Source organism: Lepidochelys kempii, chromosome 13 (genome assembly GCF_965140285.1).
Source record: "Lepidochelys kempii isolate rLepKem1 chromosome 13, rLepKem1.hap1, whole genome shotgun sequence".
NCBI classification, from domain to species: domain Eukaryota; kingdom Metazoa; phylum Chordata; order Testudines; family Cheloniidae; genus Lepidochelys; species Lepidochelys kempii.
Window position 1 is genome coordinate 29,561,651 of NC_136392.1, and position 17,412 is coordinate 29,579,062.

The 17,412-nt window shown below is 44.3% G+C and overlaps 1 protein-coding gene across 1 annotated transcript in view; it reads left to right on the forward strand.

The window, feature by feature from the left end:
- The window catches only part of TRPC4AP (transient receptor potential cation channel subfamily C member 4 associated protein), a 70,395-nt gene that overhangs the window by 8,718 nt on the left and 44,265 nt on the right, over nucleotides 1-17,412 (forward strand). The window contains exons 2-3 of the mRNA XM_073309576.2: nucleotides 16,693-16,821; nucleotides 17,108-17,224. Coding sequence (XP_073165677.1) covers nucleotides 16,693-16,821; nucleotides 17,108-17,224 — 246 coding nt within the window. The remainder of the gene's footprint in view (nucleotides 1-16,692; nucleotides 16,822-17,107; nucleotides 17,225-17,412) is intronic.

The following is a 17,412-nucleotide window of genomic DNA, read 5'->3' on the forward strand; positions in this document are numbered from 1 at the left end:
TGACAGATTGCACCTGGAATACAGCATCCATTTCTGGGCACTTTAACAGATGCATTAGCAAATTGGAGTGAGTGCCGAGAAGAGGAACAAAGCTGATCAAGGGCTTGATTTTAAGTAAATATTTTAAGGTTGGGCGGCTGTCTCAGATCATCTGAAAGCTGCAAGTACTAGTGATAGTCTTTGGGGTATTATAAATAGGAAGAATGGGATGAAATTAAAAGGAAATGTGTAACTTTGTTCTTAAAACGCCTCTTTTGAAAGCACACGGTGCTGAACATAGTTTAGAAATAAACAGGAATAGATTTATTTAGACGAAATAGTGGGGGAAAAGCTTCGTGACTGAGTTATCAGGTTTTGGAATGATCTCAAGGGAAATGATGATGAACAATCCTGGGTGGGCTGTATGACTGAGGTATTTTATAGCTCTGTGTTTTAACTACAGTCTTCTCTAAATATATTCTGCTTGTTAGCTTTCAAATGAAGCTGTACTTTTATGCTTTCAGTTTTACACTGTCTGGAAACACAGAGCTAATATTTGATTAGGTGTGGTATGTAGAACAATGTACAGCTAGCTGGCAATAAAAGCTGACCATTTTGAATTTCTTTCAGCCTAGCACGTGCCATTAAGTTGGGACGTCCTCCATAATAGTGCAGGTTGTCTGCTTTCTGGTTGAAATCCTCTGCAGAATATGAAAAACATGGAAGACCTGAAAATCCTTACACATACCTTCAAGTTTGTTTGTAATATCTAAAGTAAAGCAAAATAGTACCTTGAGAAAGAAGTCCTTCAATACTTCCGCTGTACGTAACCCAGTATTAAAACTAGCACAAGTGTTTAAAAGTTCTAAAGCTTGGTGACTATAGTGTGTGGATGACTCTAGTTTTCATCTGGTGTAGTTATGCTTTAACTTCAGTTAAACTTCTTTCCTCTGTAATGCCAGTTAAAGCATGTGATAGTCATAGCTCCTTTAACTGAGAATTGGACTGTCTAGTTTAATGGATGCTGTCTTGTCTAGTTACACTCCCTGAGAAACCACATTCACTTGCCATGCAGGACCTTCTCATCTCAAGCTGCACATCATATATCAGAGGGGTAGCCGTGTTAGTCTGTATCCACAAAAACAGCCAGGAGTCCGGTGGCACTTTAAAGACTAACAGACTTATTTGGGTATGAGCTTTCGTGGCATAAGCTTTTCGGGGTTCACAGGTCCAACCTAGTATAGGTTAACAACCAAAACAAAAACCCATTCCGTAACAGAGATCTGTGGTGAATTGGACCTTCTCCTCTTGTGGGTTCCAGGACTAGCTGCTCCAAGAAGCAGTCATTTAAGGTGTCAAGGAACTTTATCTCTGCATCCTGTCCTGAGGTGATATGTACCCAGTCAATATGGGGTGTGACAAGGCAAGGCCAGATGGCTATAGTAAAGTAGTCCTGTTGGGATCCAGGAAGTGGGCGGGCGGAAGCCTGCGGAAACTGCGGAAACTGAATGTGATGATGAACCCACGCTATCCCACTGGAGCGCACCACTCCCTCCACTTTCCAAAGTGCCGGGTGGTGCATGTGAGAGAGAGACAGAGGGGTGTGGGGGTGTGTGTGTGTGTGTGTGTGAGAGAGAGACGTGCGCATTGCCCATTTAAATACGTTGACCCCACTCTTAAGTACACTGCCTTTAAGTATATCAGCAAGTTGAGACAGCAGCTGCTGCCAGCAAGTTCCCTCCATCCTGAACCTTGTCATGTCCCCCCCCGTCCCCTCCCCTGGCTTTGTGGAGATGGGGTACAGGGGGAGGGGGACACCCTGACATCAGCACCCCTCTTCTCTCCACCTCCACCCCCACCCCTTGCACAGCAAGCAAGAGCTCCCAGGAGCAGTTCCAAGGCAGAGGGCCGGAGCAGCACACAACAGTGCGGGGTGCGACACCTGAACTGCCTGGCACTTGAGAGCCTGCTGGGTGGCTGCCGCACAGGAAACTTAGGGGAGCTGATGGTGGGCTACTGGCCCACCCTGGTCCCAGACCCCCCCAGCTAGCTCCAACAGGCCGCTGTTCTTGCAAGCAGTGGACAAAGCAGGCGGCCGCCAAACAACGTTGCGCAACTTGAAACGAGCATGTTCTCTAATGGATCAGCGACGTAACAACATTAACTGGGACGATGTTAAGTGAGGCGTTACTGTATCTCCTTCCAGCAGCCCAAAGGAGTGGCAGGGGAAGGGAGCTGACTTCTCATTTACTAGAAATCCATTAGCCAGAGGCTATTACCAAAATCACAAGACCAAGACCTAAACCAAAACAACTGCAAAGAAGAACCAGCCAGCAATCTGGATTGGTGCAGATGCTTGTACAAAATCTGCACATTAGCAGATGACATCACCTCAGTAGAAATATGCAAAGCCAAGGTAGACTCAACCAAATACAGAATAATGGACCCACCAGCTAAAGTTAGATAAGGGAAAATGCAAAGCATATTGCAAACCCAGAGAGAGATTGACACATAATTCCTTTTCTCCCTTTCAAAATATTGGGGCAGTGCTAGAGAGATTTCTTCAAATTAGCAGAAGTAACTTCTGTTGCCAGATGCTGGGACTGGCCGATAGTATGGATCACTAGATAATTGCCCTATTCTGTACATTTGCCTCTGGCGTTGGCCACTGTCAAAGACTGGATACAGGGCTGGATGGGGCATTGGTCTGACCCAGTATGACTGTTCTTATGTTCTCACTTGCCGTTAATTTTTGTGTGGGAGTCGGGGGAGAAAGGGGGGTAAGAGTGAGGACTTTATTACCCAAGGAAAGAGGACAGATAGTATTGCCTTTGTTAGCATCCTATCACTGAATCTGAAAAGCGCAATAATGACTAATGGACACAGGGTAAAAACCTCTTGCACATTAAAACCCTGTCCTGGGCAGATGCTTTGACAGAGGTATCTGTCGTTATACCTTGCAGTGCTTGGATTGCTTGTCTGGTTAGTAATGTCTTCTGAGTTGAACTAGGCATCATTATAGCACCTTTCCCATGGCCTGGAGGGTGGCATCTGGGCTTTATATCAGGGCATTGTCCCTGGACCTTGCTACAGACTCCTCCTTTGATATTGGTCTGTTCCTATTGGGTGTAGTCCTCTGGCAACAGATGGCTGGTACATTTTTCAAACTCTGGTTATTAGTAGTGATGCGTGTGCATTGAGATTCTAGCACACATAGAGGGATGTGCTCCTTTGGGCTGCTGGAAGGAGATACAGTAACGCCTCACTTAACATAGGGATGTGTGTGCTAGAATTTTTTTAACTTGGGTTAATTGATTGCCTGTTTGTATATATTAACTACTTTGGTTTATATCTAGTTGGGACACTCCCCAAACTTTTGTTCCAGGTGAAAAACAATTTGTGCTTTATTCTAAAGTGAGCCCTACTTCACATGAGATGCATGTACATTAAGGAAAATGATAAACTGCGACTTTAGCGTACACTGGGTTTTATTCTCTTTCATGTATCAGATTTCTAGCTTTGAAGTTCTTATGTTTTCTATGTACATTATTTACTTAGCCATGTGTCCTTCATACAGTGATGTATTCATATGGACTTCCTTTTGTTCACCACTGGTATATTCCCAAGGAAGTTTAGAACCTCTCTTTCCAAACAACTCAGCTTACCACAACTGTCTAAAGCAGTGTCTGTCTGCATGGAAAAAATGATCTGTTTCTTGGTTCAGTTGCATATTGCAACTGTATTGGTGAAAAAGCTGGTTTTGAAACACTTTACTAGGTGCTTACTAGACTGGGGGAAAGCCCTCTGGCAGCTACATAATAGGTAGCCTGGTGTCTTTCTCGTCTACCATGCAAGACTTCCCTGAGGGTTCTTCCACTGTGGGAGTGTGCCCTCTCCCCATTTTGCAAGACAGATGCAAAGGAGTAGTCTCCACTCCATTGTAGTTAAGTGAGGAATTTTCTCTTCCTTCTCTTCACTAGGCATTAGGGTGAAGAACGCTTCTTTCTAGTTCCCATTATCCAAACCATGGTGACTGTGAGGATGGGGCATCACTTTCTGTTCCCTTTTTGACAGGTTACAGAGTAGCAGCCATGTTAGTCTGTATTCGCAAAAAGAAAAGGAGTACTTGTGGCACCTCAGAGACTAACAAATTTATTTGAGCATAAGCTTTTGTGGGATGAAGTGAGCTGTAGCTCACGAAAGTTTATGCTCAGATAAATTTGTTAGTCTCTAAGGTGCCACAAGTACTCTTTTTCTTTTTGTTCCCTTTTTGTTTTCTCTTTCATCTTTCTTCATTTCCTTGTCTTTGTCCCTTCCCAGGATCATGTCAGGTTTCTGCTATTAAGTGAAACTGCCCTATTTGCGCAGGAGAACTGAAACATTTGCAAAGCTAAAGGAATCTCCTTAGCTGTATCTACTTTGCTGAGTATCTTCCATGCTTTACAGTAACACTAAATATTCTTGGACAGAAGTGGTTTGGGGCCTAACACTATTAACCATACTGAGAAGTATACTTTGTCTTACCATATGTAAACTGAATTGTAATTACAAATATTTAATAATAATTAGCATTACAGAGTTTATTGCCAGTGTGTCACCCTTTTATTAAAGAAAATAATAATTTGTTTCATTGGTGTCATGGAGTATCCAGCCAGTGTCACAAACTCTAGATTCCTGGCATAGCTGCCCTAGCAGTTAGCTCAGACATGCCAGTTACACTTGAGTGTTCTTTATTCATGGTGAAAATACTCCTCTTTCATGCTGCTGTGCTGAGCTTGACTGAATATGTGATTCTCAAATGTAAACTGTCTACCTCAATCCCTCCTTTCAGCAACAAATTCACCATCAGATTGTAACTTTTAAAAATAGGTTACCATGAGGTCTATTGGACTTCTGCGAAGCAATCACAGTGTACAGGCATAATGTATTTTTTTAAAATAAAGTTTGTCCCCTCAAAAGAAAGTGAGCTCTTGTCATTGTTCAATGTGTAATGTTCCCTCTTAGGTTACTGTTTTCAAATTTGTCCCTCATACATGTTGAAACTCTTTTCTTCCTAGCTTACTTCTATGCTAGTATCCACTCATGTCAGGCTTCTTGGAAGTACAGTACAGACCCGTTTACGCTTGGATGTCGGGAGTCAAGCAGTCACGACCACGTGTTAATGGACCGCGGGTTAAGAGGGCCATGCTGAAAAAAGAGTCTCTGATTCACTTAGAAAAAACAGTTATTTTCTGCTCTTTCTGGCTCGCATTTTTTTTTCTTTCTTATGAAGTCTGTCATTTGCCACAGATGAATGATTTCGATATTTCCGCATTTTGCTCCTCCACAAATCTTACAATAGTTTCTACAGCACTACCGGCTTCTGTGGGTGAAATTTTGACTTTTTCAACGACATCCTTGCCATCACTTTCGCAGTCTGACGTAGCCTCGCAGCCCATTAATGTTTCTTCCTCAGACAGAAATTCTGAAGTCAGGCAATCTTCATCCATCTTCAGCCACTCACTCGGTAATGATTTCTAGCCATGTATCCAAACTAAAATCTTTTATCATTGGAAAGAAAATTTTACCTTTATCCTCTTTTGTCGTGTTCGTGTTTGTAGGATGTCTTCTGAAAATCCTTCGAAGTCTGGCTCTGAATCGATGCCACTGCTGGAGTTTTCCGAGTCTGAGCCGTCTTTGATGGGAAAGGCATCGCCGAGAGCCTTCATCCAGCAGTTTTCAATGAACTTTTGTTTTACTCCTTCCCAAACTTTAACTAAACAAATAATTTCCTTCATGTTTAACTGTTTCAGGAATTCAGAAATGCCTGAAGACGTGCATGACACGATTGCCGGAATCCGCTCCCGTCGATAATTGTTCTTAAAATTGTGAATAATGCCCTGGTCTAAAGGTTGAATTTTTGATGTTGTGTTGAATGGTAGATATAGCACTCGAATTTTTCCATCGCTCGATACCAGTGATTCAGCTGGAGGATGGGCTGGACAATTGTCAAGTAGCAAAAGTGCTTTGGCTTCAAGTTTCTTCAACCGCAGATACTTACGAACAGCTGGAACAAAGCTGTTGTGGAACCAGTCATCCAATCATTTTTGCTGTTAGCGTATATTACTGGCAGTTTGGATCTATTGAGTTGATTAAAGCAGTGAGGGTTATGAAAGTGGCCAATGAGAAGGGGGCAAGCTTATGGCTGCCTGTCTTATTACTACAAAAAGGAAGAGTCACACAATCTTTTATCTTTTTAAATCCAGCTGTTTTCTGTGTCTCATAATTAAAGGCTAAAGTCTTGTCAGGTAGCAGTTTTGCAAATAAAGATGTTTCATCTCAACTATAAAGTTCTTCGTGGTAGTCTTCATTTTGTAAAATAGATTTTAACTCTGCGGGAAATGCGTTGGCGGCCGATTCATCGGTTGATCGGCTTTCTCCAGAAATAGATTACTGCGCTATGCCATGACGCTTTTTAAAATGACTTATAAACCGCTTGCTGGCTTGGAATGATTCATCCCCCGTTAAATTTCCAAATTTTGTCACTTGGGCTTGAAGAATTGGCCCACTTAGTGGCATTCCTTTCAGCCTTTCCCGAGCAAACCCTGTGCACATGGCTTTGTCTATTGTGGGTTTCGCTGAATAGCGCACAGGTTTTCGCTTAAGCCCCGCGGCCGAATCGATATTTTGTACAAAGCCATTCAGTTTAGATTAGTTTTTTAGCCATTCTCGGAGAGTAGATTCGGCAGTCCCAATATCTTTTGAAACTTTGACCTGGGTTTCTCCGCTACTTACTTGATCTATTGCAGCTAGCTTTTCTTCTACCGTGTAGGAACGCTGATGCTTTCCCTCTGCCATTATGCAGTATTAGGCCTAGGGTTAAAATTTTCTAATGTAGTGTGTGTGTGTGTGTGTATATATATATTTCTAGCGTGACCATGACTAAGCGTGCGTGATATGTCTTTACCAATATCGGTAAAGATGTACAACACATTTCCGCTCTGTACTTCCTGTCGATTTCTATGTCCGTGAGTTAGTGAGCAAATCTGTAGAGCTACATAGCAAGTTCCTGTACCGCGTATTAACGAGTCTCGCGTGTTAAATAGGTAGCACTGGGAAGCATGGCGCTACCGTGCGATAAGCAGATTCGCGTGTAAACGTGTCTGTATTGTAGCTCTCGCGCAGCTCTGATATACTAGTTAACTAAATTTAGAGCTTGAAAGCCATGAAATGTAAGCCTCTTGAACAAGCTTCTTACCTTGGGTTAAGTACTTCAGTGAGAAAGGAGCCCTACTGTGGGGGTGGGGGGATCTACAGGATCGAATGCCTGTCGGATTTCTAATTAGAGATGGAATTTTTTCTATCTCAGGAGCTTCAGTTCAGCTTGACAAGATTTTGTTTTGTCTGAAGAGCATGCTGGGTAAGTGCTGTCAGTGTGCTTGGCACTGTACTGTGTATACAGATGGAGACAAGGTTTCCGCCCAAAGGAGCTCAAGCCTAAATTAGATGCTGACAATAGGGCAAGGTGGAAAGCAAAAATTCTTATTTGTGAATCAAAGCCAAATGCTGAAACCTCGGTGTTGTGCATCAGTATGAACCAACACCTTTTGGAATTTTTTTGTGAAAACAAGGGACTCCTGTCCTTGAATATCCATAGGCCAGTGGTTAAGTCCCTAACCTGGGATGTGGGAGACCCAGGTTCAGCTCCCTGCTTTACCTGATGCTTTTCCTGATTCAGAGACTGGTCTTGTGTCTGGGTCTCCCACATTGCAGGTGAATGCCTCAACCACAGAACTAGTGGCTATTCTGGGGTGGGTGTCTCAGATGTTGACCAAAATTCCATCTTGGAGCAGAGAAACAGGTATTTCACTTCTGGCGAATCAGCATTCTCTGATGGAAAAGAACATTTTGTTAAAATTGCTGACCAGATGTAGCTGATAAGTGTTGTACTTGATATGAAAGCTCAAGCTTCAAGAGGGGCTGTATGCACATGCGTGCATAGTATGTATTCTAAATTCAGTGGATTGTTTGTTGAATGATGGGCCTCGGGTACAATTAAACAATAAAATCCAAAATGTTCCTGCTTGAGACATGTCTGTGTTCACTGGAAGAACAGATGAAAGCAATACAGTCCCATCCCTAGGGAAAGTCTGGTAGTCATAGCCTGGAACTTCTGTTTATCTTAATCTGTCAATGGTCCCCAAACTTTTTTGGTCATGGGGGCGCGCCCCCCCCCCATTACTTGGCCCGTGCCCCTGCCTGCCAGGGGCCAGGAGCTGGGGGCTGCGGCTGGGAGCAAGGGGCCACTGTCGGGACCGGAACTGGGGCTGGGGCCAGGGGGCTGGAAGTGGGACCAGAGCTTGGGCTGGGGACAGGGGGCTGAGGGCAGAGCGGGGCTGGGTGTTGCTCCATCCCCGCCCCCTGTGGGGGCTGGTCCAGGCTCTGCTGTGTGCCCCCCCCAACATTCCTCCATGCCCCACAGTTTGGGGACTACTGGTCTATGGTGATGTCCAAGAGGCTACATTTCTAGGATAAAGAGACTCCAGAGTGTTTTGAAATGTGGTGGTGGACTCTGCCTGGGTATGAATGTTCTCTGATTACAATAGGTGTGCCATTGTTCTGTAAGCATTTCTCAGCAGGTTCTCCTGCAGCGGATTGCCCATCTAACTCAACACAACAGGGGCAAACTTCATTGTGGAATTCTCAGTCTAAATTTTGCATGAATGTGCAGGGGATGAAGGAGGGTAGAATAATCCTACCGAAGAACCCCTTTTCTTTGGGTGAGAGGTTGTCTCCCTTTTCAGTGCCCCATATCATGCTGATCCTTCTTACAGAAGGAGGCTGGACGTGGTTTTGTTGGTGCCATTCATGAGCTGGCCAAAGGTGCACTGTCTGTGAAAGGAGTATCGTGGGGATAAACAGTCATCTCCCTATGAGTTAATGGAGCCATCTTTTCCTTTCCAGGAAGATTAGCAAAGGTGTATTCTGCAGTTCCTGAAGCCCTCAGATGGATTTCAGACCTATTAACTTATAAATGTTGCTATTTCCGTATAAAAGAAGACGACTGAAGCCATGCATAGAGATGGATATCTTAAGCTATGTCTACGGTTAGGGCATGTCTACACTACAATCTTAAATTGACCTAAGTTAGGTTGACCTATAGCCACCACAGTAATAACTGTGGTGGCTGATGTACACACTGCCCTCTTTCTGTTGGTGGGGCGCATCCTCATGAGGAGCTCTTCCACCAACTGAAGAGGGGCAGTGTGGGGGGCTGAGAGCCAGGGCTCTGAGCTCTGCGCAGCTACCCACCACGAACCCAGCTGCCATCTGGGGCTTCTTGCCTTCCCACTTGCAGGTGGGGGGAGGAGGGGGGAAGGGAGGAAGCTGCCTGGGGCTTCCCGCTCCCAGCTGGGAAGTGGGGAGCTACGCTCTGAGTCCAGTCAGCTGCTGTGCTCCCAGCAGGGAAGCTGAGAGCTGGGCTTTGAGCCTGGAGTCTTGATACAGCTGGGGGGGGGGGGGGGGGGAAGCAGAGCTCCAAGCCGGGACTTGGGGTGGGGGCAGCCCAAGCTGGGAGCCTGGGTGGTAGCCTGGTTTGGAGCGAAGACCCGGCAGTAACCCAGCTGGGGAGCAGGACTTGTCAATTTTGGCTTTCTTGCCAACAGCGAATGTAAATAATGCAGCATTTACGTTGACACTGTGTCGCCCTAACTACACCAACATAAGCCCTATGCCTGCCAGTGTAGTAGGGCACTGACATCAGCGGGAGCAAGGCTGTAGTGTGTACAGTGACATAGGTCAACATAAGCTGCCTTGTCAACCTAACTGTAGTGTAAAACCAGGCCTTATACCAATGCGGTGTCACAGCCGCAGTGTTGCAGTGTAGACATTCATTACAACAATGGAAGGGGGTTCTCCTGTTATCGTTAATCCGCCTCCCTGAGAGGTGGTAGCTAGGTTCATAGAATATCAGGGTTGGAAGGGACCTCAGGAGGTCATCTAGTCCAACCCCCTGCTCAAAGCAGGACCAATCCCCAACTAAATCATCCCAGCCAGGGCTTCGTCAAGCCTGACCTTAAAAATATCTAAGGAAGGAGATTCCACCACCTCCCTAGGTAATGCATTCCAGTGTTTCACCACCCTCCTAGTGAAAAAGTTTTTCTTAATATCCAACCTAAACCTCCCCCAATGCAAATTGAGACCATTACTCCTTGTTCTTTCATCAGCTACCACTGAGAACAGTCTAGATCCATCCTCTTTGGAACCCCCTTTCAGGTAGTGGAAAGCAGCTACCAAATCCCCCCTCATTCTTATCTTCCGCAGACTAAACAATCCCAGTTCCCTCAGCCTCTCCTCATAAGTCATGTGTTCCAGTCCCCTAATCATTTTTGTTGCCCTCCTCTGGACTCTTTCCAATTTTTCCACATCCTTCTTGTAGTGTGGGGCCCAAAACTGGACACAGTACTCCAGATGAGGCCTCACCAATGTCGAATAGAGGGGAATGATCACGTCTCTCGATCTGCTGGCAATGCCCCTACATACACATCCCAAAATGCCATTGGCCTTCTTGGCAACAATGGTTGATGGAAGATTTCTTCTGTCATCACTGCGTTGTCTGCACCAGGAGTTAGGTTGGCATAATTACATTGCTCAGGGATGTGGCTGGGTTGACGTAACTCCTTAGTATAAATTTAGCCTTAGATTATAGAGAGCTGGGAAGGGAGGTTCAGGAAGTATTTGAGTGGCAATTACCTGGTTGTAATTACCTTACACAGGGTAAGCCTCTGCCCCACAGCAGTGTTGTGAGATCCGCATAGCTTGTGAGCCGAAACCTTTCTACTAACAATTTTGCGGGCATGCAGCTTCCAACACTCAAAGTTTCAGCAAGTCTCAGGAATTAGCTGCTTCGTTTTGTACTGTTCTTCCTATCTAATGTATTATGGGTCGTGCTGGTAGCGACACCTCTAGTTAAGGTTGTCTAGCATTTTCCATTGTAAGACCATGTTTTCAGTTGCTTAAACTTAGCCAAACTTAATGTTTGGGCTGAAATTTTTCATACCAGATGTCTGCTTCAGGCTGAATTTTGTTGGAAAACTTCAGCAAAAACAGTTCAGCTTTTTTCTCACAATGAGGTTAGGAAAAAACATCTTACAACCATTTTGTTGAGAAGCTCTAGCTTCGTCACAGAAAACTTGAAATTTGGCAAGGGTATCAGTAGGAATATTTCTGTAGTGTCTAGGATGGGCACATGGAGACTTGGCAAACTTGTACCAGGATGAGGCTGTTTAGGGTATTACTTTTAGCTGCCTCTTTCTGGTCACAGGCTTGCAGCAGTGTTGCAAAATATATAGTCTTGGATGACTAAGCCAGATTCTTATTAAACAGAAGGCAGAAGGAGAGAGAGAGAAAAGAGAAGAAATAAGGTTGGGAAGGAAAAGGACGGCGGGAGGGAATGAAATCTCACATCCCAGGTAGTAGTTGGATTTCAGCCAGAGCTGGCAGAGGTGGCAATGTCACCTGGGTCCTCTTTCTGGCCTGGTCTGGTCAGGACATCCTTCAGGATGAGGATAACAAGGCCTGGGGTCTCAAGAGATGGTGGGGGTGTAAGTCATGATGGTGAAGCTCACTCCAGTAGCCAATTTTTCTCCCCAAAGTCTTTCTTTTGGGTCCTTAAAGGGAGTGATGGGTGGAATAGCCCATTCCACTTACTATGGTGTCCACCAGTTAGGCCTAATTTCTGACACACTAGTTTTGGTTTACTGATTTCTGTTTCTACACTTCTCTTGTTTTCCATAAAACAGTCCTTGAGTTATAGCTGTAGGCCTTTTTTGTTTGGACTAATTCAGTTTTTCTGTCTTGCTTTTTCACTTTTTCCCATCAACATTTGTTGTTATAGGTGGTTATGACATTTTATGAATGTATACTCCTCACGGCTGAGCTCACAATTAGGGCAAATTTATAGGCCCAGTTATCACAACATGCCCAGGTCAGTGGGAGCACTCATGGTAGCAAAGTTAATCATATGCATAAGGGTTAGCAGGTTGGAAGCCTCTGAACACAGTCCATCCTGTGAATTGAATGAGACAGGTGCTGTGGGGGAAAAATAGACTACGATCCTGTAATTAGAGTGTATCATAATGCATACACACAAGGGAGTCAAATGAAGGTTGCATGGGAAACCTTAATTCTGGCATTTCGTAACTTGAGTGCTTGAATTAGCAACTGTAATGTTCTTTTTATGGTAAATTTTAATGTTTTTTGTATGTAAAAATTTTAGTGTCTGTCGTAGTATGGAAGTGCTCAATACAGTAATTTAGATTTGCAAGGTGTAATTCACAGACCACATTGCGGTGGATGATACTGAGTCCTCCGCTTCCAGGTTCTAGGAAGCTTTGCTTCCTACTCTTTTTTGTGACTAGTTCCTTCTTGGTAATGGCAGGGGGGCTCTGGAAACTCTCTTAAAAACAGCTGGTAGTATTGAGTTGAGTAAAGGTTCTTTCCATTCCAGACTCTCCAGCAAGTGCTCTTTGTTGTGGCATATACTTCTCCTGGAATTGAGAGACTTAGAAATGAGAATCTGTAGAAGTTTTCGCACGGTGAGTGCATTTGGTGCAGTTTATATATGCTTTCGAGCATCCATTGCCCCCACTCTTCAGGTCCTAGTTTGTGAGATACCTAAACGCTGTTGAAATCCTTCCATCTTTTTCCAATTTAAGTTGGGAGATCTTTGGTGTTTTCCTGGTGTCTAATTTTGGGGCACTGCCCCTGTTAAAAAAAAACCCTCACAGCCTGCCAAGAACTTCCCCTCCCTGCTCCATCCACTCAGGAAGTAGTCCACCCTGGGGAAGATCTGTATTTTCTCTGCTGCTATGCATCCCAACTGGAATCTGCATCAAACTGCATTCAGAATCTTCATAGACTTTCAAGATTAAGGAGATAGGGTTATCTCCAATTCTTCCCCGCCCCCCTTCCATTTCTGGTTTGTTGGGATTAAGGTCTTTATATAAGACTCAATTTTTGACAGCACTCTTCTATTTTGAACTAGCTACTACACAATACTGTAAATTGACTCAAGTGTAGCGGGTTACAATGCTCTTTAGGCTTTCCTACAAAGGAAAGTTGACACTGTTGGTACCAACCAACACTGTCCAGCCTCTTGTTGTTGAGTGTCGTCCCTCCTGCCATAACTAGCAAAAAGGAACTACTAAGAAAAGAAGCTTATATCCCTGAACAAATTTGATTTCATAAGCAGGCCCTTTTTCTACTCCTTGAAGTGCAATTAATGCTCAGTCTTGCGCAATGGGGACAGGAGCATGTTGGTGACTCACTAAAGAAAGGTTTCAGAGTAGCAGCCGTGTTCGTCTGTATTCGCAAAAAGAAAAGGAGTACGCGTGGCACCTTAGAGATTAACCAATTTATTTGAGCATAAGCTTTCGTGAGCTACAGCTCACTTCATCGGATGCATAAAAGTGGAAAATGCTGTGAGGATGTTTTTATACACACAGACCATGAAAAAATGGGTGTTTATCACTTCAAATAGCTTATAAGATAAGCTATTACCAGCAGGAGAGTGGGGTGGAGGGGGAGAAAACCTTTTGAAGTGATAAACACCCATTTTTTCATGGTCTGTGTATAAAAACATCCTCACTGCATTTTCCACTTTTATGCATCCGATGAAGTGAGCTGTAGCTCACGAAAGCTTATGCTCAAATAAATTGGTTAGTCTCTAAGGTGCCACAAGTACTCCTTTTCTTTTCACTAAAGAAAGAGAGCAATGTATAGATAGAGGTATAAGATATTGCTACCCTCATTAAAACAACAGCTTAGAATCTGGGACTCTACCACAGTATTCAAATGGGTCATGAAAAGCACTAACTTACTAGAGGGTTGAATACGTAATTGCTTATATAGGCCAAGCTGTACAGCCAGCTGGGCCCTTTCCCCCACTATAGCAAGGCCCCTCTTTCTCTGGTCAGAACCCTATTGTTGTTGGTGTTAGTGAAAATCAAAACCCCTGGTTTTTGTGGCAATAGGCTTTTCTGGTTTTCTCTCTTGTCTCTCCCCCAGCCCCCATCAAAATCAACAGTTCTGCCCTTTCATGCCTGAAACTTTTGAAAATTGCATCTGATTAATTCCAAAGTTATTGCGTTGCATACAAACAGAAATGCCATTGAGTTGAGTGTAGGGCATTGCTTTTCTGGCCTACCACTTTAGGATTTGTGGACTGGTGACTTTGAAGGACTGCTGACAGAGTGATCTGAGGGGCCTCTGACTTTGGAATTCATTTTCCAGTGGTCCTTCTGCCAGTAAACCAGTCCATAACAGCCTAATTCTGTTAACCTAGGTTTGCTGCAAAGTCCATCTTTTTTTCTGAGCTTTTGGAGAGGCAGGGGTATGCTAAGGGCCGTCTCTTGGGCACAGGGTGGGTGTTGGGTATCTTGTCTCACTGGTTTTGGGAAGGATGCTGGGTTTACTGTTTTGGGTACTAGTTGGAGTATGTATGTTAAACGTAGGTCAAAGGTGCCTAGAGCCTTTGATAGGTGTCTTTAAATGTATCTCAGACTAAATATTGAGTCATAAACTAATGCCAGGAACTTACTGTAACAATTGTTTTAAGGAATTTTGAGCATCACCTGGGATGGTTTTAAATTTCTCTCGTGACCTCTCATTGTTTTCTATCTAGTTTATCTGAAGAGCCCTGCAAATCCGCAGATACCCGCATACGCGGACCATTTTTGCAGATAGTGGATCGGATGCGGATACAACCACGCAGGGCTCTTCTCCCTGGCGGCGACTTGGGCAGCCCAGGGGGCACAAAGTGCTTGGGGCCAACAGCCAGTGGCTGGGCGGCAGGTCAGAGTCGGGGCTCTCCAGCACTTGTTCGCTGCGCTGCTTCCTGTCCAGCAGCTCGAGCCCCTCGGGCAGCGCCAGCGTCCCCACCAGGGCCCGGCCCGGCAACATTGGACGTGCTCCCAGTCCAGGGCCCAGCCTGCCAGCTCCTAGCCACAGGGATTGGAGAGGGCAGGGCCCCAACACCTCACTCCTCTGTCCCACTGTGATGCAACACAGCGCTGCTGCTGTGTGTTGCTCGCAAGCTCCCAGGAACAGCATGTGATGCAATGCCCCTTCCACCCAGCCCTCCCTCCACGCTGTCCTGTCTCCTCGAGACCCCGCCCCTGTGCTGCCCCTTACTCCCAGTCCCCACCCTCTTGATGCCTCTTTCCTTCAAGACCCCGCCCCCCCCATCCCCCTCATTCGCTAGTGCTTGAAACAGCTTGTTGCTGCTGGGTGCAGATGTGGATACAGGTAAAATACTGCGGATCCATATTTTTGTATCTGTGCAGGGCTCTATTTATCTGAATCCTCTCTCTCCCACTCTTGAATTTCAGCGTAAATTTAGCAGCCTCTTCTTTATTTTGTGAAAGCAGCTTGAAATTTCCGCTCTGTATGTGTTAATGAGTCTAGCATTCAGTAGCTCATGTTCCCTTGAATTCTTCTGGGGAGAGGGTGAATCAAAGGCAGTATGGTAACTGATAATCTTTTAAGCACAGAGGGCATTTAATTTAATTTTTCATTGGATTGTTTTTGTCACTTTTCTTGCCCGATGACTAGAAAACCTCTCGTAGTTCCACAAAACTTCAGTAGTTTGTTTACATCTTCACTATGAATCTTTTGCTGTAGTTATCTGCAAAGCGATCTGTCCTGTGTTGCTTCTGACATTAAAAACAGTTGTTTGTATCCACAATCAAGGGGAGCCTTATGATATCAGATTTCAAACAAGACTAAAGAAAACCTATACAAATAGAAAGGACCTTCCAGCGGCAAGAATTTAGCTTCACTGTTTCAGGCTACCTCTAAAGTCACTGACCTTCTTTTCCTATTTGTCTCCCTGGCTGTCGATCCTCCCACCTATTGAGCCAAGGCTATTGAGTACAATGCTCAAAGCAGTGTTGGTACATCATTTTGGAGGGAACTTCCAAAGTTTTGAGGAAGTGTGGATCACTTCAGCTAAAGAGGTGGTGGGGACTTTTGGGAAGTATTTATTCTTCCTTGTTACTTGCTGTTGGTAGAGCCTTTATGTCTAATTTTATTTTAACTCCACCCTTCTCTCCACTTCGCTGGGCCAGTGTAATTCCTGAAAGAGGAAACAGGAGCTGCTTATGATGCTGGCTTTACTAATCTCACAGGGAGAAATATGAACTTACTAAATGTAATGGAACTACTGAGATTTTATAGACAATATCATAAGTGTGGAAAGAAATATTTAATATACTAAGTGACACCCTTGCACAAAGATCTCTCATCCTGTAATGCCTACAACACCTTGGCAAACCAGTATGAACCCTTTCAGGATCAGTAAGATTATTCAGACGCTGGTCCTGGACCAGTGGTTTGAGAGGCGAAATGCTGATCTCTACTATTGGGTCTTCTGGTACGGATGTTCTCTTGCTCTGTTTGTGCTGGAATAATCTTATTTGGTACCCAAATATAGATTCTTGTTTTCTCCTTTTTATGGTTTATTTACCTTAAAATTAGAGAACCCCTTCAATTATTCCTTTGTTTGTGTTGTATGGAAACGTTCAGTGGTTAAAATGGAGTAAAATAAGCGAGAGCTCACCAAATTTGGGAGCATAACAATGGTGAGTCATGAGCTTACCTGATGGTGGCATGCAGTATGGGGAAGGGGTAAGCAAATGTTAGTCTGAAAGCCAATGGTATTCTCCCTTGTCGTAGATCACTGAGGCCTTGTTAAAGGAAAGGGATAAACAAGCAAAATGGAATGGAATTCCCCTGCTGTTGCAGAAACTATATGAGAACAGCCATCCGAACAGCGACTTCTCTCAGTGCCAAAGCATCCTCAAGGTAATCTATACTCAGTCACTGACTCTACTGAAATACCACCCTGCTTCTTGGAAGCCAGTCTCTTCAACTGTTGCATGTTGGGAAACTTGACTTCATGCAGTTGTAGCTTCAGTCCTTGAAATCGGGCATATGGAGTAATGCCCATCTGTGAAGTGGAATAAATAAAGAGGCATGTAATCACAACTAGGCATCAGATGATCATCCAGTTATTCTAGGGCAGTTACAGAAATTGTACATTGCTAGTGTTTTGACTGAATGTGGTGGTGGCATTTTTTTTTCTTCTCAGGAAATTTCTCCACTTCTCTCAATGGAGGCCATGGCGTTTGTCACGGAAGATAGAAAAGCTGCTCAAGAATCCACTTTCCCAAACACCTACACATTTGATTTGTTTGGAGGAGTAGATGTAAGTGTTTGGGGTTTTTGTTAACCGTGGCTATAGTTGAGAAACCCTCTGAAGCTTTTAACGAGAGTAAATGGGAAAAGTGTCTTTAAATCAAACAGTTTGGAGGGACTATAAATGCAAATCACATATGATTAGAAGCTTTGGTTGTACTGTCATATATGTTTGATTTCATAAGAGAATCACCACAA